The sequence below is a fragment of the Entelurus aequoreus genome, linkage group LG14 (assembly GCF_033978785.1).
Source record: "Entelurus aequoreus isolate RoL-2023_Sb linkage group LG14, RoL_Eaeq_v1.1, whole genome shotgun sequence".
In the NCBI taxonomy this organism is placed as follows: domain Eukaryota; kingdom Metazoa; phylum Chordata; class Actinopteri; order Syngnathiformes; family Syngnathidae; genus Entelurus; species Entelurus aequoreus.
The window spans coordinates 56,459,070-56,483,403 of record NC_084744.1 but is presented as its reverse complement, the minus strand read 5'-3'; the positions used below and the strand labels follow the sequence as shown (position 1 = coordinate 56,483,403).

Below are 24,334 nucleotides of genomic sequence, written 5' to 3'. Positions count from 1 at the left end.
ACCTTAACACTGTTACAAATACTGTATTTTTCGGAGTATAAGTCGCATTTTTTGGGAGGAAATGTATTTGATAAAAGCCAACACCAAGAATAGACATTTGAAAGGCAATTTAAAATAAATAAAGAATAGTGAACAACAGGCTGAATAAGTGTACATTATATGAGGCATAAATAACCAACTGAGAACGTGCCTGGTATGTTAACGTAACATATTATGGTAAGAGTCATTCAAATAACTATAACATATAGAACATGCTATACGTTTACCAAACAATCTGTCACTCCTAATCGCTAAATCCCATGAAATCTTATACGTCTAGTCTCTTACGTGAATGAGATAAATAATATTATTTGATATTTTACGCTAATGTGTTAATAATTTCACACATAAGTCGCTCCTGAGTATAAGTCGCACCCCCGGCCAAACTATGAAAAAAACTGCGATTTACAGTCCGAAAAATACGGTATGCGCCACACTGTGAACCCACACCAAACAAGAGTGACAAACACATTTCGGGAGAACACGCGCACTGTAACACAACATAAACACAACAGAACAAATAACCAGAACCCCTTGCAGCACTAACTCTTCCGGGACGCTACAATAGAGGCTTTGCAGTCACGTGATTTTACGTGTTACGCCGCCATCTTGCCGGTCAACCGGTCAGCTCGTTCCTACGTGTTCGTACAGATTCAGTTTGATTTCTGCGCTACATTTTCACCGATTTCATCCGAATTATGGCTGATTTGCTACCCAAAGAAGTTGTGCATTTGGATGAAGAGTCCAAGAAACGTTACCGAGAGAAATTGAACCTTGTTGGCACAACGGATCCGCACCTTTTACAGAGAAGCTAGCATTTTGCAACAGCCGACCTGCCTGATCTCTCACATCCAGACATTTATAATTACCTCGTCGATTCACCATCTCCGTACACTGGAAAGGACCTTAAGGCATACAAGAGTCTGTATGCCTACAAGTATTTTACAGCAGGTTTTGTGCATGATGGGCTGATATGGCAGATTCCAAACAAGAATCGATTTCTTCTCATGACCGAGGTAAGGAAAAAGCACACACAGAAGAGCCTATCTGTTTACAAATCCGCGTGGCAGTAACAGTGTGATTGTGGTGAATAGTTTGTTTACATACCTGATATGAAGTGTTCATTGCATATCCTTGTGTAAATCGTACGTTTTCATCGTTCACGACAAATCGCCGCGATCCATTTATCGCGTTTTTTGACGTTTGCCGGGAATCTACAGAAGCTAAGATTTGGTTTATCGCCTCGTCTATTGCTACATCCAACAGCACAGCAGGTTTCCGGCATTTCCAAGCTCAAATAGCAGCAGATCTAACAAGAAAGCGTGTGTGAGTCGTTGACCGGCACTGAACTAGCCCAAGCTAATGGGCGTGGCTGATGACGTCAGCTGCAAAGCCTCTATATACACCCCACCGCTATCCCCTACCCCATAACTAGGGTTGGGTATCGAGTATCGATTGGAACCGGGACTAACTTTCCGATTCTCCCGGAATCGTTCAAAAGTTCAAATTTCGATTCCTAGTTTCGATACCCAGTCCGCCGACCGGAAAAAAAAGAATAAGTCCGCCGACTGGAAGAAGAAGCCGCTGAACACCAACGAAGAAGCGTCCACCGCCGGAAGTGTTAGCATAGCCGAGCCTATGTAGCCGAGCGAGTCAGTCAAGCATGGATAGCGGGTAGGGATGTCCGATAATGGCTTTTTGCCGATATCCGATATTGTCCAACTCTTTAATTACCGATACCGATATCAACCGATACCGATATCAACCGATATATACAGTCGTGGAATTAACACATTATTATGCCTAATTTGGACAACCAGGTATGGTGAAGATAAGGTACTTTTTAAAAAAAAATGAATCAAATAAAATAAGATAAATAAATTAAAAACATTTTCTTGAATAAAAAAGAAAGTAAAACAATATAAAAACAGTTACATAGAAACTAGTAATTAATGAAAATTTGTAAAATTAACTGTTAAAGGTGAGTACTATTAGTGGACCAGCAGCACGCACAATCATGTGTGCTTACGGACTGTATCCCTTGCAGACTGTATTGATATATAATGTAGGAACCAGAATATTAATAACAGAAAGAAACAACCCTTTTGTGTGAATGAGTGTGAATGGGGTGGGTTGGTGCACTAATTGTAAGTGTATCTTGTGTTTTTTATGTGGATTTAATAAAAAAAACAAAAAACGATACTGATAATAAAAAAACAGATACCGATAATTTCCGATATTTCATTTTAACGCATTTATCGGCCGATAATATCGGCAGACCGATATTATCGGACATCTCTAATAGCGGGCGTCGGCGGTCGAAAGTGTGGCTTTACTTTACTAAAAAAAATGAAATATCGGCGAAATGTAACACGTGCGACAGGACTGTTTCGTGCTTAGGAGGGTGCACGTCGAACATGATGAAGCACCTCCGAGTTCATGGAGTACAAATAAATGCGTGTCCCGTCTTCGACGCGCTGCGCCGACCGTCCTCCTCTGCCTCTTCCTCTTCCTCTGGTTCCGACGCCCAGCCTGGCACCTCGGTGACTGCACTGCAGTCCGAATCCGGTAAGTAAAACAATATATATGCAATAAATAATGTGTTTTGCGCCAACGTTGAGGCAGCAAACAAATTAGCCCGCATATTTTTTCATAGACAATTTACAACCTGCTAGCCAGGCTCCGCGATGTGCTCTTTCCTGCAGCATCATACACTTATGTGTAAATGTGTTTTCATGAGGTTTCCTGCAGCATCATACACTTATGTGTAAATGTGTTTTCATGAGGTTTCCTGCGGCATCATACACTTATGTGTAAATGTGTTTTCATGAGGTTTCCTGCAGCATCATACACTTATGTGTAAATGTGTTTTCATGAGGTTTCCTGCGGCATCATACACTTATGTGTAAATGTGTTTTCATGAGGTTTCCTGCGGCATCATACACTTATGTGTAAATGTGTTTTCATGAGGTTTCCTGCAGCATCATACACTTATGTGTAAATGTGTTTTCATGAGGTTTCCTGCAGCATCATACACTTATGTGTAAATGTGTTTTCATGAGGTTTCCTGCGGCATCATACACGTATGTGTAAATGTGTTTTCATGAGGTTTCCTGCGGCATCATACACTTATGTGTAAATGTGTTTTCATGAGGTTTCCTGCAGCATCATACACTTATGTGTAAATGTGTTTTCATGAGGTTTCCTGCGGCATCATACACTTATGTGTAAATGTGTTTTCATGAGGTTTCCTGCGGCATCATACACTTATGTGTAAATGTGTTTTCATGAGGTTTCCTGCAGCATCATACACTTATGTGTAAATGTGTTTTCATGAGGTTTCCTGCAGCATCATACACTTATGTGTAAATGTGTTTTCATGAGGTTTCCTGCGGCATCATACACTTATGTGTAAATGTGTTTTCATGAGGTTTCCTGCGGCATCATACACTTATGTGTAAATGTGTTTTCATGAGGTTTCCTGCAGCATCATACACTTATGTGTAAATGTGTTTTCATGAGGTTTCCTGCAGCATCATACACTTATGTGTAAATGTGTTTTCATGAGGTTTCCTGCGGCATCATACACTTATGTGTAAATGTGTTTTCATGAGGTTTCCTGCAGCATCATACACTTATGTGTAAATGTGTTTTCATGAGGTTTCCTGCAGCATCATACACTTATGTGTAAATGTGTTTTCATGAGGTTTCCTGCAGCATCATACACTTATGTGTAAATGTGTTTTTCATGAGGTTTCCTGCAGCATCATACATTTATGTGTAAATGTGTTTTCATGAGGTTTCCTGCGGCATCATACACTTATGTGTAAATGTGTTTTCATGAGGTTTCCTGCGGCATCATACACTTATGTGTAAATGTGTTTTCATGAGGTTTCCTGCAGCATCATACACTTATGTGTAAATGTGTTTTCATGAAGTTTCCTGCGGCATCATACACTTATGTGTAAATGTGTTTTCATGAGGTTTCCTGCAGCATCATACACTTGTGTAAATGTGTTTTCATGAGGTTTCCTGCAGCATCATACACATGTGTAAATGTGTTTTCATGAGGTTTCCTGCAGCATCATACACTTATGTGTAAATGTGTTTTCATGAGGTTTCCTGCAGCATCATACACTTATGTGTAAATGTGTTTTCATGAGGTTTTCAAAAATAAAGCTCTCTTGAGGAAAGTGTATCCCTGGGAAAATGTATTCATAATTTATAATATTTATATTCAAGTTCATAGATTTGATATTTATATTCTAGTTGAAAACAGCCCTGTGAGGAATTTATAGTAAAGTTCATAAAAAGTTAATAGAATTAAAATTGATGGAGAATGTCAGACTATTTCATTCAGAAAGACTGTAGGTTAGCTAGCTCATTTAAAATATCCTAAACTTTTTTTGGACCCGGCCTCTTAAAAGAATCGCAACCGAGATTCGTCAGGAATCGGAATCGAAACAAAGAATCGGAATAGGAATCGTTCGAATTCAAACGATACCCAACCCTACCCATAACCCCGCCCCCCTCAACCTCCTCATGCTCTCTCAGGGAGATCATGTCCCAAATTCCAAGCTGCTGTTTTGAGGCATGTTAAAAAAAATAATGCACTTTGTGACTTCAATAATAAATATGGCAGTGCCATGTTGGCATTTTTTTCCATAACTTGAGTTGATTCTTTTTGGAAAACCTTTGTTACATTGTTTAATGCATCCAGCGGGGCATCACAACAAAATTAGGCATAATAATGTGTTAATTCCACGACTGTATATATCGGTATCGGTTGATATCGGAATCGGTAATTAAGAGTTGGACAATATCGGATATCGGCAAAAAAGCCATTATCGGACATCTCTACTCACAAGTATAAAACTACTTTTTTAAAGTAATAATTTCTTATTTCAAGCATGAAAAAAAAAATCATGACTTTGACACAATTGTGTCTCATATTAAAACAGATGACAGCCAAATGGACTTTGCTGTTTTATTTTCAATGAAACAATAGAAAATACGTACTCATATAGTAGTACAGTTGTTATTAGTGGGAATATACTTATTTTAAGGTATTTTTGGGTTCATTGAGGTTAGCTAATTTGACTTGTTTTGGAAAGTCTTGACATTTTGTTATATTGGCAGATAATTTTGCTTAGTTCAAATAAAATACTAAAACTAAAATAATATTTTTTTAAATTTTATTTGTCTTGTTTTTGAACACTGACTTTTTGCAGTGTAGTAGACAGGAATATCTGTGTTTGGGAAATTATGGCCACCCAAAATGTTGAAAGTGTTGGTCCAAGAATACAAAAAAGTAATCTGTCTAAATCAGAAAAAAAAAAAAAGAGCTATACCTGTATAAGTGTTTTAATGATGGCAACACATGATGTAAGTGTCTATATTAGCTATATTAGCCTACTATCAAAACAAATATGTGTCGCAGGCTGACGCAAATCTTCTTTGACAAAAAGGTTGAAATGTAATATTCATTCTTACAACATTGGAAACATTTTTACAACATTGGAAAACGCTAGTGTGGAGGGAGACGTGGCCAGCGCTGCCTGCAGGAGCAAAGGTCACCGCCTCTGTCCGTGGTGCTGAGGACAGAGCACCATCAGACGGGGGCGTGGCAGTGCTGACGGCGAGACACAGCTGGCAGGTGATTCGATTTCACAGGTGGCACGTGTTACCACGTCAAGTGCACTTATTAGTGAGAATATACTTATTTTAAGGTATTTTCGGGTTCATTGAGGTTAGCTAATTTGACTTGTTTTGGAAGTCTTGACAAGCCAAGTTTTCTTGTTCTATTGGCAGATAATTTTGCTTAGTTCAAATAAAATACCCCTAATTTTTGTATTTTTTTCTCGTGTTTTTGAGCACTGACTTTTTGCAGTGCACACGCTATTTTATAGATTGCACACGGTGTTTGGGTCTTAGTCAACGAGGCCCATGAATGACTTTGCCGCTATATTTAGTGAGGTACGAGAGCCTCGAAGTTACAAAACTTGGGGAGGCTTCTCAGAAAATACCCACCCTCATCCTGCCGAGTTCCGCTCCTTTTTCCCAGTTTCGTCCCCAAAAAATCCTCGTTGCTGACGATCACGCAAAAACCGTGGGGGTTACGAGTCATCGCGTAGTACTCCGCCTGCTGCACAAGCACACCCGCAAAGACAAGCAAATTAAGATGATGGTGGATTTAAAAGCATATATATGAATGGCTACCTGATCGGAAAGGTCGGGCTTGTTGCTTTTTTTCGCGTCGAAGGAAATAGGCCCCCTTTTATCTAAAAAAAAAAAAAAAAAAAAAGTCAAGAGTAGCTACATTTAGAAATTGTCATGGTAGTCTGTGATACAGTACCGGAAGGCTGAGTCTCTGATACGGACACAAGCGGGAAGTTGTTGTTGACATGCTGTGGAGGGAAATCAGAATCAATAGTTAATTTTAAGAGTACTGCACCCTACACGAAGAAAGACACCCGTGCAGATACACACCCGATAATTCATGATGAAACCAGAAGGAGGCGGAGCCTGCGCCTGCGGAAGTGCTACAACAAGCAGTAACAATAATTGAATGGTTATTTAAAAACACCTTGTATCACCGTGTGTGTCTGTTCCATACCGTTGATGTATTTCTCCACGGTCGACGCCACTTGTCGATCAACAACATGCAGTATCGAATGCAGCTTGCCAAGATTCGTGTCGGACAGCAAAGTCCCCGTCTTTTCCATTTCGATAAATATATCCAACACTGTCTGGGATTTACAGAAAAACAAAAAGAGGGTTGAAAAAAATCAGTAAGTTGTGTTGGTCTAATTCAGGGGGGTCCAAACTTTTTGACTTAAGGGCGGCACCCTGGGCATTCAGTGGAATACAAACGTGCACACTGGGGTCATACCAGCAGCACACATGTCTCAAACCTGACATAACAATTGAAATGTCTTATTATTATAATCAAGTGACTAATCAATTTCAAGAGATTATTTTCTAATATACACTACCGTTCAAAAGTTTGGGGTCTCTCAAACAATTGTGTGGAATAGCCTTCATTTCTAAGAACAAGAATAGACTGTCGAGTTTCAGATGAAAGTTCTCTTTTTCTGGCCATTTTGAGCGTTTAATTGACCCCACAAATGTGATGCTCCAGAAACTCAATCTGCTCAAAGGAAGGTCAGTTTTGTAGCGTCTGTAACAAGCTAAACTGTTTTCAGATGTGTGAACATGATTGCACAAGGGTTATCTAATCATCAATTAGCCTTCTGAGCCAATGAGCAAACACATTGTACCATTAGAACACTGGAGTGATAGTTGCTGGAAATGGGCCTCTATACACCTATGTAGATATTGCACCAAAAACCAGACATTTGCAGCTAGAATAGTCATTTACCACATTAGCAATGTATAGAGTGTATTTCTTTAAAGTGAAGACTAGTTTAAAGTTATCTTCATTGAAAAGTACAGTGCTTTTCCTTCAAAAATAAGGACATTTCAATGTGACCCCAAACTTTTGAACGGTAGTGTATGTGATTTGGCCCACTTAGATATTGTTTTTTTTTTAATCAGCTATGCACCATAGCAGTGGTCCCCAACCACCGGGCCGCGGACCGGTACCGATTAGTACCGGGCCGCACAAGAAATTTAAAAAAAATAAAATAAATAAATAAATATATATTTATTTTATTTTATTTATTAAATCAACATAAAAAACATAATATATACATTATATATCAATACAGTCTGCAGTCCATAAGCACACATGATTGTATTTCTTTATGAATTTTTTTTATTTTTTTAATTCCCCCTTCCCCGATCCGTGGGACAAATTTTCAAGCGTTGACTGGTCCGCAGCTACAAAAAGGTGGGGAACCACTGCACTATAGTATTTTATGCCTGGGTGGGGGTCCTGCTTTGGAAAGATTGTGTACCCCTTTCAGAGATCACATTTAGTTCCCCCGTAAAACATTCACATGTTGCATGAGATTATGTGTTTATTAACTTTCTGTCCGTAAAATAAATATTTTTATTAGCAATTATGTAGTCCTGTAACATCATTTCATGATTAATATCCAAAAAATAACATTCTTAACAAATGACAGTAGAATAAGCACACTGATTGAGGAGTCATAGTAAAACGACCTGAAATTTACACTTTACGTGTAGTGTTGGAGTTGTCCAACTTTTTGTGTGGCCATAAACGCACCAGTGGCTAATTGCCGTAGTGCAGGGGTCACCAACCTTTTTGAAACCAAGAGCTACTTCTTGGGTACTGATTAATGCGAAGGGCTACCAGTTTGATACACACTTAAATAAATTGCCAGAAATAGCCAATTTGCTCAATTTACCTTTAACTCTATGTTATTATTAATAATCAATGATATTTACACTTAATTGAATGGTTTAAAAGAGGAGAAAACACGAAAAAAATGACAGTTAAATTTTGAAATATAGTTTATCTTCAATTTCGACTCTTTAAAATTCAAAATTCAACCGAAAAAAAGAAGAGAAAAACTAGCTAATTTGAATCTTTTTGAAAAAATTAAAAAAATAATTTATGGAACATCATTAGTAATTTTTCCTGATTAAGATTAATTTTAGAATTTTGATGACATGTTTTAAATAGGTTAAAATCCAATCTGCACTTTGTTAGAATATATAACAAATTGGACCAAGCTATATTTCTAACAAAGACAAATCGTTATTTCTTCTAGATTTTCCAGAACAAAAATTTAAAAGAAATTCAAAAGACTTTGAAATAAGGTGTACATTTGATTCTACAGATTTTCTAGATTTGCCAGAATAATTTTTTTGAATTTTAATCATGATAAGTTTGAAGAAATATTTCACAAATATTCTTCGTCGAAAAAACAGAAGCTAAAATGAAGAATTAAATTAAAATGTATTTATTATTCTTTACAATAAAACAAATGAATTTACTTGAACATTTGATTTAAATTGTCAGGAAATAAGAGGAAGGAATTTAAAAGGTAAAAAGGTATATGTGTTTAAAAATCCTAAAATCATTTTTAAGGTTGTATTTTTTCTCTAAAATTGTCTTTCTGAAAGTTATAAGAAGCAAAGTAAAAAAAATAATGAATTTATTTAAACAAGTGAAGACCAAGTCTTAAAAATATTTTCTTGGATTTTCAAATTCTATTTGAGTTTTGTCTCTCTTAGAATTAAAAATGTCGAGCAAAGCGAGACCAGCTTGCTAGTAAATAAATACAATTTAAAAAATAGAGGCAGCTCACTGGTAAGTGCTGCTATTTGAGCTATTTTTAGAACAGGCCAGCGGGCTACTCATCTGGTCCTTACGGGCTACCTGGTGCCCGCGGGCACCGCGTTGGTGACCCCTGCCATAGTGTATGTGTTGGTGCAGGTGAGAGAGAGAGCAAGCGGCTGCTGTTCATATAACAGATGACAAAGAGTTGCTTTTGGCTTGGTTTGTACGGTAGACAACGACCAGTTTTGCTAGATAAAAGTATTTTACACATTGTTTTGGTGTGGTTATGGCCGACAAACAATTCGGCTAAATAAAGGGACAGATGGGATTCCTGTCCTCCTTTAAGTGTCTCCATAAACGTTACAATAATTCAACAGTGTTGACAAACATTGTTTTTATCTGTCGTGGCCGCCTTTCGTCACCTGTTACTCACAGTTGCGTTGCAAAACCATACAAAACAAACTATTTGTTTATTTTGTTTAGAGTGGGATTTGATTTTTTGCGCGGCATAGATTTGCTGTGCGCAGAGGACGCGTGAGCAGTGCGCAATTGCGCAGGTGCGCACCTTAGAGGGAACGTTGCATACAGCAATGTTAATATTTGCTTACATGTCCCTCGGCAAGTTTCACTGCAATAAGGCGCTTTTGCTAGCCATCCACAAGCTTCTGCATGAATTTGTGACCACTCCTCTTGACAAAATTGGTGCAGTTCAGCTAAATTTGTTGGTTTTCTGACATGGACTTGTTTCTTCAGCATTGTCCACACGTTTAAGTCAGGACTTTGGGAAGGCCATTCTAAAACCTTCATTCTAGCCTGATTTAGCCATCCTTTTACCACTTTTGACATGTGTTTGGGGGTCATTGTCCTGTTGGAACACCCAACTGTGCCCAAGACCCAACCTCCGGGCTGATGATTTTAGGTTGTCCGTAAGAATATGAAGGTACCGTATTTTTCAGCGTATAAGTAGCTCCGGAGTATAAGTCGCACCGGCCGAAAATGCATAATAAAGAATGGAAAAACATATACAAGTCGCACTGGAGTATAAGTCGCATTTTTGGGGGAAATGGCTGTCTTGAGTTTCCAATTATATCTACAACTCTTATTTTTTTGTGATAGAGTGATTGGAGCACATACTTGTTGGTCACAAAAAACATTCATGAAGTTTGCTTCTTTTATGAATTTATTATGGGTTTACTGAAAATGTGAGCAAATCTGCTGGGTCAAAAGTATACATACAGCAATGTTAATATTTATTGCAAGTTTCACTGCAATAAGGCGCTTTTGGTAGCCATCCACAAGCTTCCGGTTGAATTTTTCACCACTCCTCTTGACAAAATTGGTGCAGTTCAGCTAAATGTGTTGGTTTCCTGACATGGACTTGTTTCTTCAGCATTGTCCACACCTTTAAGTCAGGACTTTGCGAAGGCCATTCTAAAACCTTCCTTCTAGCCTGATTTAGCCATTCCTTTACCACTTTTGGCATGTGTTTGGGGTCATACTTGCAAACCCTCCCGATTTTCCCGGGAGACTCCCGAATTTCAGTGCCCCTCCCGAAAATCTCCCGGGGCAACCATTCTCCCGAATTTCCACCCGGACAACAATATAGGGGGCGTGCCTTAAAGGGACTGCCTTCAGCGTCCTCTACAACCTGTCGTCACGTCCGCTTTTCCTCCATACAAACAGCGTGCCGGCCCAGTCACATAACATGTACAGCCATTACACACACACAAGTGACTGCAAAGCATACTTGGTCAACAGCCATACAGGTCACACTGAGGGTGGAAGGAATAAACAACTTTAACACTGTTACAAATATGCGCCACACTGTGAACTCACACCAAACAAGAATGACAAACACATTTCGGGAGAACATCGGCACCGTAACACAAAATAAACACAACAGAACAAATACCCAGAACCCCTTGCAGCACTAACTCTTCCGGGACGCTACAATATATACCCCCGATTGGAAAGTCAAGACAGCCATGATATTATGTTCTTTACAAGTGTATGTAAATGTTTGACCACGACTGTATGTTCGTAATGATTATAATATAATTGGATATTAAGAGTATGTGAAAGTTCGACTCCCGTAAAGTTTTTGTACTCAATCAGAAATATCAGGCAGCTAAAATGCGCTAAAGTGTGAGGTGCATTTTTTCCAATCGTGCATTGTAGTGGCGTTAAATGGTGGGAAATTTGAATTATGTATAGTGATTTGACATTTGTGAATAATATCCATGAAGTTCAGTGAGCAGGTTGTGTCATGTGTGACCATCCAATCCAATCCAATCCACTTTATTTATATAGCACATTTAAACAACAAACTGTTTCCAAAGTGCCGCACAACAATATTAAAAACAATATTCAAATATTATCCTTAGCTCCACCAATGACTGAATATAAACAAAAAATAAATGCATATAAAACCAATATATATTAAAAAAATAAATAAAAATAAAATAAATTAATATGATTAAAAATTATTTTAAGGGGTGAAAACAAACTTTTAATGAGGGAATGTAATAATCTGAAGCCTTCAAGAACCAGTCGCCTTCTCTTGATGTTTTGACAAATTTTGATTACAGGATTTGGTAACACTTTAGTATGGGGAATATATTCACCATTAATTAGTTGCTTATTAAAGTAACAAAGACTTAATTTACAGTTATTTGGACACTAGGGGAATAATTCTGAGGTTATTGAGGGAAGACTCTTAGTTAATGACTTACTGGTTGTATAATAAGGCCATGCAGAATAAAGCATTAATAAGTACTTAATAATGACTAATTAGGAGCCAATATGTTACTAATGTGCATGTTAATAAGCAACTAATTAATGGTGAATACGTTCCCCATAACAAAGCGTTACCCACACTGCAAAAAGTCAGTGTTCAAAAACAAGAAAAAAAATACAAAAATGAGGGGCATTTTATTTGAACTAAGCAAAATTATCTGCCAATAGAACAAGAAAATGTGGCTTGTCAAGACTTTCCAAAACAAGTAAAATTAGCTAACCTCAACGAACACAAAAATACCTTAAAATAAGTATATTCTCACTAATAACAAGTGCACTTTTCTTGGTAGAAAAAAAAAGAGACCTCTTTGCTCAATATGTTGGAAAATATTCTTAAATTACATAAACGCTAGTGCCATTATCTTGACATAATGATATGCGCTCGGCATTACATTTCTTGAAACCAGCAAACTTATACTAAAAACAAATGTATTGTTCTTAATGGAAAGGCAACGAGGCAACCGCTTGTTGCTTTAGGGGTCTCCTAGCCGCTCAGGCAAATCATAATGTCTAAAAATGCATTTTTCCATGGATAACATGACATCATCGCGCCAAGTGCGTGCTCTTTCAGTCAATTAGTGCGCATATATACAGCCCGGCCCCCGGCCAAAATGTTTTTAATTGTCATTTTGAAGAATTTATCTCAATGTGCATGAACTATTTATGTTCAAAATTGTTTGAAATGTTAAATGTTTAAATATTAACTGTCAGTTTGCTGTACTGTGCCAACTGTACTACTACATGAGTACGTCTTTTCTATTGTTTCATTGAAAATAAAACAGCAAAGTCCATTTGGCTGTCATCTGTTTTAATTATGAGACACAATTGTGTCAAAATCATGATTTTTTTTTTTCATGCTTGAAATAAGAAACTATTACTTTAAAACGTACTTACTTTACATTTCTCAATTTGTCTTCTGCCAAGATCGTCGCTCAAAAGAAACTTCATCCTTTCCATATTGTCTTGAGTGATGTCATTATATATATTATACAGCATCACCCTGTTAAAAAAACATAGAGAATTGAAAAGAAATGTGTTAATGACAGACAGTATTTAGGAATAGGAATAAAACATAATAAGAAAAAAGGGGGGGGGAGAGCAAAGTACCCAAAGAAATCTAGAGAAGCTGTCAAAGGTTTAGCGATCATTTAAAACTGATTAAGACAGACATCGTGGTGGATTTCGCAATACCCCGACATCGACGATGCAACATCAAATCCTCCTGCATATAAAAGTCCACTTTATTCAAGTACAAGGGACATGTATGGGCATGTTAGCATCTACAGTTTGTATTTTATTGCCATCTAGTTGAACAAAACACCACTCCTCCAATTATCATAAATTACAGACTACAAGCCGCTACTTTTTTTCCCCAACGCTTCGAGCCCTGCGGCTTATAAAACGGTGCGGCTAATTTATGGATTTTTCTTCGCAGACGGGCATAATGTTTTGAATTCTACAAACGGGTTTTCAACAGACACTGAAAAGGTGTGTTATTGTTTGTGCTAAGGCGACATATTTTTGGACCAGTTTGCTCACTGCAGGTACCCGTAGGTTGAAGCACGGTCTGACTACGATAGCCGTAATGCTCCCATAGGGTTGTACGGTATACCAGTACTAGTATAGTATCGCAGTACTAATGAATGTACTAATGAATCAAAAACGGTACTATACTACTGTGGGGGGGCGTGGCCTGCAGACCAGCGACAGGTGCGTAGATGACCCATCTGAGAGTGTTTGTCTGATCACCTGTCGCTCTGTTAAAGGCAGCAGTCAGGAAGGAGAGAGGGGGTTGTTGATGGTGGAAGACGAGAACGAGCACGAGCGAGAGGGAGAGCGAGACGGACAGAAATGACTGAAAAAGAACATTTATTGCAAAATAACTCATTGTTCACAAAGATGAACGAGGCTGTCATGTCCGTCATTGGTGGTCCAAGGAACCCGGAGGAGCGAGACCTCCACAACTACATTTGAAAAGTAGTATATATATTTTTTTTACAGGCATGACGGCCCGTCGTCGTCACATTGCTGGTTTTGCGAGCAGAGGAGCATGTTCGGCAGCGCGCACACACAGAGTACTTACAAGCAGACACAGTGTGTAGACAGAAAAGGGAGAACGGACGCATTTTGGCTTAAAAACTAACGATAAAGGTGAAGTTATAACACTGAAACGCCCTCAGGAAGAGGTACTTTAAGACATGGCTAGCTAGCTAATGTCCATCCGCAATCGGCAGTGTTGTAGCTACTTCTAAATCACTAATCCTGGTCTCCATGGCGATAAATAAAGTAAGTTTCTTACAAGTACATTATCACTGCAGGACGAGGAATAGCTAAACATGCTTCACTACACACCGTAGCTCACCGGCGTCACAATGTAAACAAAATGCCATGGTTGGATCTACACCTGACATCCACTGTAATGATACCAAGTACAGGCGCGTATCCAGTCGATACTACTATGATTACATTGATATTTTTTATTGTCACAAAAAAAATCATACTATATACATAAACTCAGGAAATACGTCCCTGGACACACGAGAACTTAATTTATGACCAATGTATGACCCAGTAACTACTTGGTATCGGATCGATACCTAAATGTGTGGTATCATCCAAAACTAATGTAAAGTATCAAAACAACAGAAGAATAAGTGATTATTACATTTAAACAGAAGTGTAGATAGAACATGTTTAAAGGGAAAATAAGTAGATATTAACAGTAAATGAACAAGTAGATTCAAAATCATTTTTTACAGCTTGTCCTTTATAATGTTGACAAAATAATAGGTAGATAAATGACACAATATGGTACTGCATATGTCAGCAGACTAATTAGGAGCCTTTGTTTGTTTACTTACTACTAAAAGACAAGTTGTCTAGTATGTTCACTATTTTATTTAAGGACAAACTTGCAATAATAAACATATGTTTAATGTACCTTAAGATTTTTTGTTAAAATAAAGCCAATAATGCCATTTTTTTGTGGTCCCCTTTATTTAGAAATGTATTATAATACATTTTGTTACCGGTACAAAAATATTGGTATCGAGACAACCCTAAGCTCCGACAATCCATCAAGCGGTGCGGCTTCGTAGCTTACCAAAGTCGTACTAAATACATTTTGACAGATTTTTGAGCGCCGCGCGTAATGTTGTATATTCTCGATAAAACATCAACGTTTTGGTGTTGCTTGCTTAGCGCCATTTATCGAACAGGCGTCAACCTGCAGTCCACACATATCTCTTATGTGTGACCGCCATCTACCGGTCACACTTGTCATTACACAATGTAATGAATAAAATTGCTTGGAGGTCGGCAAGCACACGATTATTTAAAACATGAAAGGATTTTGCATGTACCTTGTAGTCTAAAAAATACGGTAGATAAAAAAAAATTATACATGATTGGTAGGGATGTCCGATAATATCAGACTGCCGATATAATCGGCCGATAAATGCTTTTAAAATGTAATATCGGAAATGATCGGTATCGGTTTCAAAATTATCAGTATCGGTTTCAAAAAGTACAATTTATGACTTTTTAAAACGCCGCTGTGTACACGGACGTAGGGAGAGGTACATTGCGCCAATAAACCTTAAAGGCACTGCCTTTGCGTGCCGGCCCAATCACATAATATCTACGGCTTTTCACACACACAAGTGAATGCCCTGCATACTTGGTCAACAGCCATACAGGTCACACCGAGGGTTGCCGTATAAACAACTTTAACACTGTTACAAATATGCGCCACACTGTGAACCCACACCAAACAAAAATGGCAAACACATTTCGGGAGAACATCCGCACCGTAACACAACATCAACACAACAGAACAAATACCCAGAACCCCTTGCAGCACTAACTCTTCCGGGACGCTACAATATACACCCCCCCTCCCCCACACCTCAACCTCCTCATGCTCTCTCAGGGAGAGCATGTCCCAAATTCCAAGCTGCTGTTTTGAGGCATGTTAAAAAAAAATAATGCACTTTGTGACTTCAATAATAAATATGGCAGTGCCATGTTGGCAATTTTTTTCCATAACTTGAGTTGATTTATTTTGGAAAACCTTGTTACATTGTTTAATGCAGCCGGCGGGGCGTCACAACAAAATTAGGCATAATAATGTGTTAATTCCCCGACTGTATATATCGGTATCGGTTGATATCGGAATCGGTAATTAAGAGTTGGACAATATCGGAATATCGGCAAAAAAGCCATGATCGGACATCTCTAATCATTGGCAACACCAAATTGGCCCTAGTGTGTGAATGCGAGCGTGAATGTTGTCTATCTGTGTTGGCCCTGCGATGAGGTGGCGACTTGTCCAGGGAGGGACAAGCGGTAGAAAATGGATGGATGGATGGATGATTGCGATTTATTCGAAATCTATCCGCAGAAACCTGTGATTAATCTGATTTAAATAATAACCACGTTACAGCACTGAGTTATAAACGTCATATTATCATACCTGTAACTAGACAGCATAGGAGTAGCATCAGTTTCGGCCGCACACTGCCTGTTCGTCACAAGGAGGCGGCGGAGATCTTCTCGTCCGACCGTGCCAAGCAGCTCCGCGAGAAATGCGCAGTCCTCCAGGAGACCTTTTTCCTCAAGTCTGTTGAACAAATCCTTTGCATCGTTGACCTGCATTAGAAAAACACCGGAGCTGAACAACACAACTTCAAATGTACTACCTTGAAGAATATGCTAGTTAGTTAACAAATTAAAAAAGGCACATACAAATAAACCAAAAGCAAAAAAAAACAACACTTTGATTCTCACTTCCTCTATATTTTTCGTGTGGACGACATCACGGCACAAAAAGCAGAGGCAGGCCACGTCGGAGGAATCCAGCTCGTCGGTGATCTTCATCAACGTGGGCCTGTCCATCCCGGCGCCACGAGGCAGGCGGAAAAAAGGACACGCCTTCAGGAGAAAAGGGGAAACCGCACATGTTGGAACTGGACGTTAAACGTGAACAATAAATTTGTATTTAGTTTGGTCCAAATGGAATACAAACGCTTATCAGTATATAAGGTGGGCGTGTCCGCAGGCTGGGTGGGAGAATACAAATTTAAAAAATGTGCGTAACTTCAAGCAATGGAAAATAGAAAAAGGTGAGGCCTTTAATCCCAGGAACACCGTGCCTACCGTCGAGCATGATGGTGGTAGTATCATGCTATGAGCCTGTTTTGCTGCCAATGGAACTGGTGCTTTACACACTGCAAAAACTGCAATCTAAGTAAGATGAAATATCTCAAATAAGGGTGATATTTCTTCTCAATAAGCAGATTTTATGTTATAGAGCAGGGGTCACCAACCTTTTTGAAACCAAGAGCTACTTCTTGGGTAGTGATTAATGCGAAGGGCTACCAGTTTGATACACACTTAAATAAATTGCCTTTGACTCTATGTTATTATTAATAATTAATGATATTTACACTTAATTGAACAGTTTAAAAGAGGAGAAAACGCGAAAAAAAATGACAATTAAATTTTGAAACATAGTTTATCTTCAATTTCGACTTAATAAAATTCAAGATTCAACCGAAAAAAAGAAGAGAAAAACTAGCTAATTCGAATATTTTTGAAAAAATTTAAAAAAGAATTTATGGAACATCATTAGTAATTTTTCTTGATTAAGATTAATTTTAGAATTTTGATGACATGTTTTAAATAGGTTAAAATCCAATCTACACTTTGTTAGAATATATAACAAATTGGACCAAGCTATATTTCTAACAAAGACAAATCATTCTTTCTTCTAGATTTTCCAGAACAAAATTTTTAAAAGAAATTAAAAAGACTTTGAAATAAGATTTAAATTTGATTCTACAGATTTTCTAGATTTGCCAGAATATTTTTTTTGAATTTTAATCATAATAAGTTTGAAGAAATATTTCACAAATATTCTTCGTCGAAAAAACAGAAGCTAAAATGAAGAATTAAATCAAAATGTATTTATTATTCTTTACAATAAAAAAATAAATTTACTTGAACATTGATTTAAATTGTCAGGAAAGAAGAGGAAGGAATCTAAAAGGTAAAAAGGTATATGTGTTTAAAAATCCTAAAATCATTTTTAAGGTTGTATTTTTTCTCTAAAATTGTCTTTCTGAAAGTTATAAGAAGCAAAGTAAAAAAATAAATGAATTTATTTAAACAAGTGAAGACCAAGTCTTTAAAATATTTTCTTGGATTTTCAAATTCTATTTGAGTTTTGTCTCTCTTAGAATACAAAATTTCGAGCAAAGCGAGACCAGCTTGCTAGTAAATAAATACAATTTAAAAAATAGAGGCAGCTCACTGGTAAGTGCTGCTATTTGAGCTATTTTTAGAACAGGCCAGCGGGCGACTCATCTGGTCCTTACGGGCGACCTGGTGCCCGCGGGCACCGCGTTGGTGACCCCTGTTATAGAGTGTTTTACTTGTTTTAAGGGTTTTGGTCCTAAATGATCTCAGTAAGATATTACAGCTTGTTGCTGAGATTTGATGACCTATATTGAGTAAAACATGCTTGAAACTAGAATATCAACTGATGCAAAGCTGTGTCATCAACACTCACAAGTATAAAACTACTTTTTTAAACTAATAATTTCTTACTTCAAGCATGAAAAAAAAAAATCATAATGCCGAGCGCATATCATTATGTCAAGATAATGGCACTAGCATTTACTTAATTTAAAAATATTTTTCAACATATTGAGCAAAAAGGTCTAATTTTTTTTTCTACCAAGAAAAGTGCACTTGTTATCAGTGAGAATATACTTATTTTAAGGTAGTTTTGGGTTCATTGAGGTTAGCTAATTTGACTTGTTTTGGAAAGTCTTGACAAGCCGAATGTTATTGTTCTATTGGCAGATAATTTTGCTTAGTTCAAATAAAATACACCTAATACAGTGTTTCCCATAAACTGCCAAGATACCTGTGGCGGTGGGGGCGTGGCTATGGGCGTGGTCACCATGACATCATCGAGTAATTTGCATAATTTACTACAATGATATGATTTTCTCTAAAAAGGCTCAAAAAATGTATACTTACTAATTAATAATAACGGTTTTGTTTTAAACGTCCATCCATTCATTTTACAATATAATTACAACACTTTATGTACATATTTATATACAGATTTGAACAATAAGTTATTCACTGAAATATATTTATTAATTGTGGTTCTTACAAAAAACATATCTTATAAAAATATAAAAGCTAAAATGTCTCTTAAAGCTCTGCCCCTTTAATTAGTGCATACTAAATAATTTAACTTTAGCCTACTACTACAACCATATTATTTACCAGCAACATAAAGTGTAACAGAGGCAGAAGTGTCCTGCCACAGTCAGTAACAAATAAACAGAAAACGGTAGTGGTGGTAGATAGACACAAAGCATTAAAAAAAAAACACATCCGTCTTCTTGTTTCTCCTAAATATCGTGAAACAATAGGTAAAATTCTAAAAAAAAAAAAAGTGCAGTTCCCCTTTAAGTCGATGGAGAATACGTTCCCAGGAACACCATTCCTACCGTCAAGCATGGTGGTGGTAGTATTATGCTGCCAATGGAACTGGTGCTTTACAGAGAGTAAATGGGACAATGAAAAAGGAGGATTACCTCCAATTCTTCAGGACAACCTAAAATCATCAGTCTGGAGGTTGGGTCTTGGGCGCAGTTGGGTGTTCCAACATGACAATGACCCCAAACACACGTCAAAAGTGGTAAAGGAATGGCTAAATCAGGCTAGAATGAAGGTTTTAGAACAGCCTTTCCAAAGTCCTGACTTAAACGTGTGGACATGCAATAATTGTTAGACGCTAAGTGTTCATTTAGCTGCTGTGCAACAATTTTTTCGAGGATTTTCGAAATAAAGGGAAGGTGGGACACCGGCCGGTAGTTTACCATTGATGGAAAACCTCAAGTTTAGTCGCGTGCCATTTGCGTTCCAGCTTTCTACATGATCATTTAAGAGCTCTAGTTTCTTCTGTAAACCATGGGGTACGCCTTTTAGGGGCCCTTTTTAGCTTTAGCGGTACTATACTATCAATGGTTTCACGCAGGGCATCGTTAAAGTTGTTAGTGAGGTTATCAATAGAGCCCACATAATTTGGGAATGGTGCCATTACCGAAGGCAGTAGGCCAGCAAGAGTCATCGTTGTGGTTGCTAAAGCAGTTATTATTATTATTAGCTTGTTGACAATGAGTCAGAACTTCGAATTTTATAAGGTAATGATCGGACATTACTTTAGTATACAGGAGTATCATAACTTTGGAGGCGGGGACACCCCTGACAAGCACTAGATCTATCGTATTACTTGCGATGCGTGGGTTCATTTATTATTTGTGTAAGGCCACAGCTATCAATTATAGTCTGGAGCGCCACGCACGGAGGATCCGATGGGGTATTCATATGGATATTAAAGTCCCCCATTATGATTATATTGTCGGCGTGCGTCACTAGATCAGCGAAAAACTCTGAGAATTCACTGATAAAGTCCGAATAGGACCCAGGGGGGCGGTAGACAGATCTCTACAGCCAGGTAGAAAGGCAGCAGTGCGACAGACCTCATAGTAAGCACCTCAAACGAGTTATATTTATTATTTAGGTTAGGGGTAAGGTTAATGTTTTCATTGTATATTAGTGCGACCCTCCCCCCCCCCCCCCCCCCCCCTTTTAAGGGGACGGGCAATATGTGCATTCGTATAGTTAGGAGGGGATGCCTCATTCAGTGCAAAAAAATTGTCTGGTTTGAGCCAGGTTTTGCTGAGACCAATGACGTTAAGATTGTTGTCTCTAATGACCTCATTAACTAATAATTAAGCCTCAAAAATACAAGCTTCTGGTTAATAATTTGTTCCAAAGTAGCCTTTGTTGTCTCTCATGAAGTCTGCCGTAATTAGTAGTGGTGGTAGTTGTTTTTGAAGGAAATAGCAAACGTTATGATGTGTCTGTGAAAATGACCAAAATGTGTAAATATTACATGTTATTATGAATATGCTCGTGACTACATTACATATATAATTACGGCATGTATATAAAACATTGATGGAGGTTTTTTTTTAGAGCGCTTTAATGGCGGAACAGGGTGAAATCCATTCCCTTTATTGTTACCCGACTTTTATTAAGTGTTTATTTAGTAGTTAAAATGCAAAAAACCAAAAAAAACATGTGAGATCTTGTCTTACATAATGATTGTGAATGTTATGCAAATTTCCAAAAAAAGTGCAGTTCCCCTTTAAGTTTTTTTTTTACCTGCTTGAAGTTATCCTATTGTATTCTCCCATCCAGCCTGCGGACACACCCACCCCGCCTAAGTCAGGAAAAAGTGCTTAAGTCTGGAATGAAGGTGTGTTCATTAGTCATGAGACGGACTTTGACCGTTTTTTCTTGGCTGTTTAAAAATCGAGGAGAGACGAGTTCTCTCAACACATGTGAGTGTCACTGAAATCCATGAAAAAGATAAGACTTTGAATTCGAAAGGGTCGTATCAATCCGGGCAGCGCTTGTCACGTGAACGTAGTGTGTGTATGCACGCCACAACAGCTTCTTCTTCCTGGCGGGATTTGAATAATCATTTGTAGCTTAAGCTTGGTTTTGCTGGTTATTATAACCACTTACAGTCGTGGTCAAAAGTTTACATACACTTGTAAAGAACATAATGTCATGGCTGTCTTGAGTTTCCAATAATATCTACAACTCTTATTTTTTTGTGATAGAGTGATTGGAGCACATACTTGTTGGTCACAAAAAACATTCATGAAGTTTGCTTCTTTTATGAATTTATTATGGGTCTACTGAAAATGTGAGCAAATCTGCTGGGTCAAAAGTATACATACAGCAATGTTAATATTTATTGCAAGTTTCACTGCAATAAGGCGCTTTTGGTAGCCATCCACAAGCTTCCGGTTGAATTTTTCACCACTCCTCTTGACAAAATTGGTGCAGTTCAGCTAAATTTGTTGGTTTTCTGACATGGACTTGTTTCTTCAGCATTGTCCACACCTTTAAGTCAGGACTTTGGGAAGGCCATTCTAAAACCTTCATTCTAGCCTGATTTAGCCATTATTTTACCACTTTTGACATGTGTTTGGGGGTCATTGTCCTGTTGGAACACCCAACTGCGCCCAAGACCCAACCTCTGGGCTGATGATTTTAGGTTGTCCGTAAGAATATGAAGGTACCGTATTTTTCGGCGTATAAGTAGCTCCGGAGTATAAGTCGCACCGGCCGAAAATGCATAATAAAGAAGGGAAAAACATATACAAGTCGCACTGGAGTATAAGTCGCATTTTTGGGGGAAATTTACTTGATAAAACCCAACACCAGGAATATACATTTGAAAGGCAATTTAAAATAAATAAAGAATAGTGAACAGGCTGAATAAGTGTACGTTATATGAGGCATAAATAACCAACTGAGAACGTGCCTGGTATGTTAACGTAACATATTATGGTAAGAGTCATTCAAATAACTATAACATATAGAACATGCTATACGTTTACCAAACAATCTGTCACTCCTAATCGCTAAATCCCATGAAATCTTATACGTCTAGTCTCTTACGTGAATGAGCTAAATAATATTATTTGATATTTGACGCTAATGTGTTAATAATTTCACACATAAGTCGCTTCTGAGTAAAAGTCGCACCCCCGGCCAAACTATGAAAAAAACTGCGATTTATAGTCCGAAAAATACGGTAATCCTCCTTTTTCATTGTCCCATTTACTCTCTGTAAAGCACCAGTTCCATTGGCAGCAAAACAGGCCCAGAGCATAATACTACCACCACCATGCTTGACGGTAGGCATGGTGTTCCTGGGATTAAAGGCCTCATTTTTTCTCCTCCAAACATATTGCTGGGTATTGTGGCCAAACAGCTCAATTTTTGTTTCATCTGACCACAGAACTTTCCTCCAGAAGGTCTTATCTTTGTCCATGTGATGTCAGACATGTAAGCAAATATTAACATTGCTGTATGTATACTTTTGACACAGCAGATTTGCTCACATTTTCAGTAGACCCATAATAAATTCATAAAAGAACCAAACTTCATGAATGTTATTTTTTTTTACCAACAAGTATGTGCCCCAATCACTCTATCACAAAAAAAAGAGTTGTAGAAATGATTGGAAAGTCAAGACAGCCATGACATTATGTTCTTTACATATGTCAACTTTTGAGTCGACAAGCAAAAACAAACAGACTTCCGGGTTTTGGGTTACGTAATGACGTCATTTACTTAGTCGCCTAGTCTGACGTCGGAGTGACGAAGCAGAAAATCCACCCACAACATTTGTTTCGCTCAAATATGATGTAATTATACAATTAGTCAACTATAATTAGTCAAAGTATACACCGCTAAATGCCGACATCACAAAGTTATTGAAAGTTAGTAAAACATTGCCATACTCACTCAAGTTTGAGTTAATTCATCGATGTCAGAACGACTACGTGACTCTTTACTCCTCATTCAGGAGAAAAATGTACTTATTAGTATCTGCGTACAGGAGGAAACTTACTTTTGGCAGCTTATTTAAGTCAGGTAAACGTCGACTGTCAAACTCTACGTGAACTCTATGCTCGCTGGAAGCTAGTTTCACTTTGGAGAAGCGGAAATGCTATGCAGTGTTGTCAACTTTTTGTTGCCAGGTTTGAAATGGCAACACTATCGGACCAAAAGTTTAAACGAACGTATTTTGGTCAAAATAATCACAAATACCCGTTTTTTGTAGCTTAAAACGATATTTTACAGTATAAAATTACCATAGAATATGTATAGTGTATCTTATAATGCAGTTTTACCGTCAAATAAACAAACAGCACCCCTACTTGGCTACGAAGAGGTACATGAGATAAAGTATGTGAATTGTATTTGTTTTTGCGTATTGCCATGAAGTGAAAGGGTTGAATTATCGTACAATATCCCGAGAGGGACAAGCGGAAGAAAATGAATGGATGGATTTCGTACTTTTGTCATTTTTGTTCGTACAATTGTCGCACGTCAGGCAACGCGGTGCCGACTCACCAGTAAGAAAAGCAGCGCTGGTTGTTTAAAATGACGTCAAACATTTATAAGGGATAGACAAAACACGATATAACATCTATGGAGCTATAAAAGAACAAAATATGTAATTTATTCGGACATTAACGGGGAAGAAACGGTTTAATTTACTTTACATCGTGTTCTGAGAGTCAGGGCAATCGTCGTCGTGAAACTGCGCATGCGCAAAAATTGTATTCTTGAAAGTCAGGGCAATATCGTCGTTGTGAAACTGCGCATGCG

At 37.9% G+C, this 24,334-nt stretch overlaps 1 protein-coding gene across 2 annotated transcripts in view; it reads right to left on the bottom strand.

The window, feature by feature from the left end:
- Nucleotides 1-23,693, bottom strand: part of casp8 (caspase 8, apoptosis-related cysteine peptidase) — a 29,237-nt gene extending 5,544 nt beyond the window's left edge. Inside the window, exons 1-9 of one of the 2 annotated variants that reach the window (XM_062070265.1) lie at nt 23,571-23,693; nt 16,838-16,981; nt 16,524-16,699; nt 12,944-13,049; nt 6,656-6,788; nt 6,529-6,581; nt 6,395-6,446; nt 6,259-6,320; nt 6,070-6,184 (exon numbers count right to left, since the gene is read on the bottom strand). In XM_062070265.1, coding sequence (XP_061926249.1) covers nt 6,070-6,184; nt 6,259-6,320; nt 6,395-6,446; nt 6,529-6,581; nt 6,656-6,788; nt 12,944-13,049; nt 16,524-16,699; nt 16,838-16,945 — 805 coding nt within the window. In that variant the 5' untranslated portion in view covers nt 16,946-16,981; nt 23,571-23,693. Of the gene's footprint in view, nt 1-6,069; nt 6,185-6,258; nt 6,321-6,394; nt 6,447-6,528; nt 6,582-6,655; nt 6,789-12,943; nt 13,050-16,523; nt 16,700-16,837; nt 16,982-23,464 lie in introns of both variants that reach the window. The other variant, XM_062070264.1, reaches the window with a different exon arrangement.
- Nucleotides 23,694-24,334: the final 641 nt, after the last annotated feature.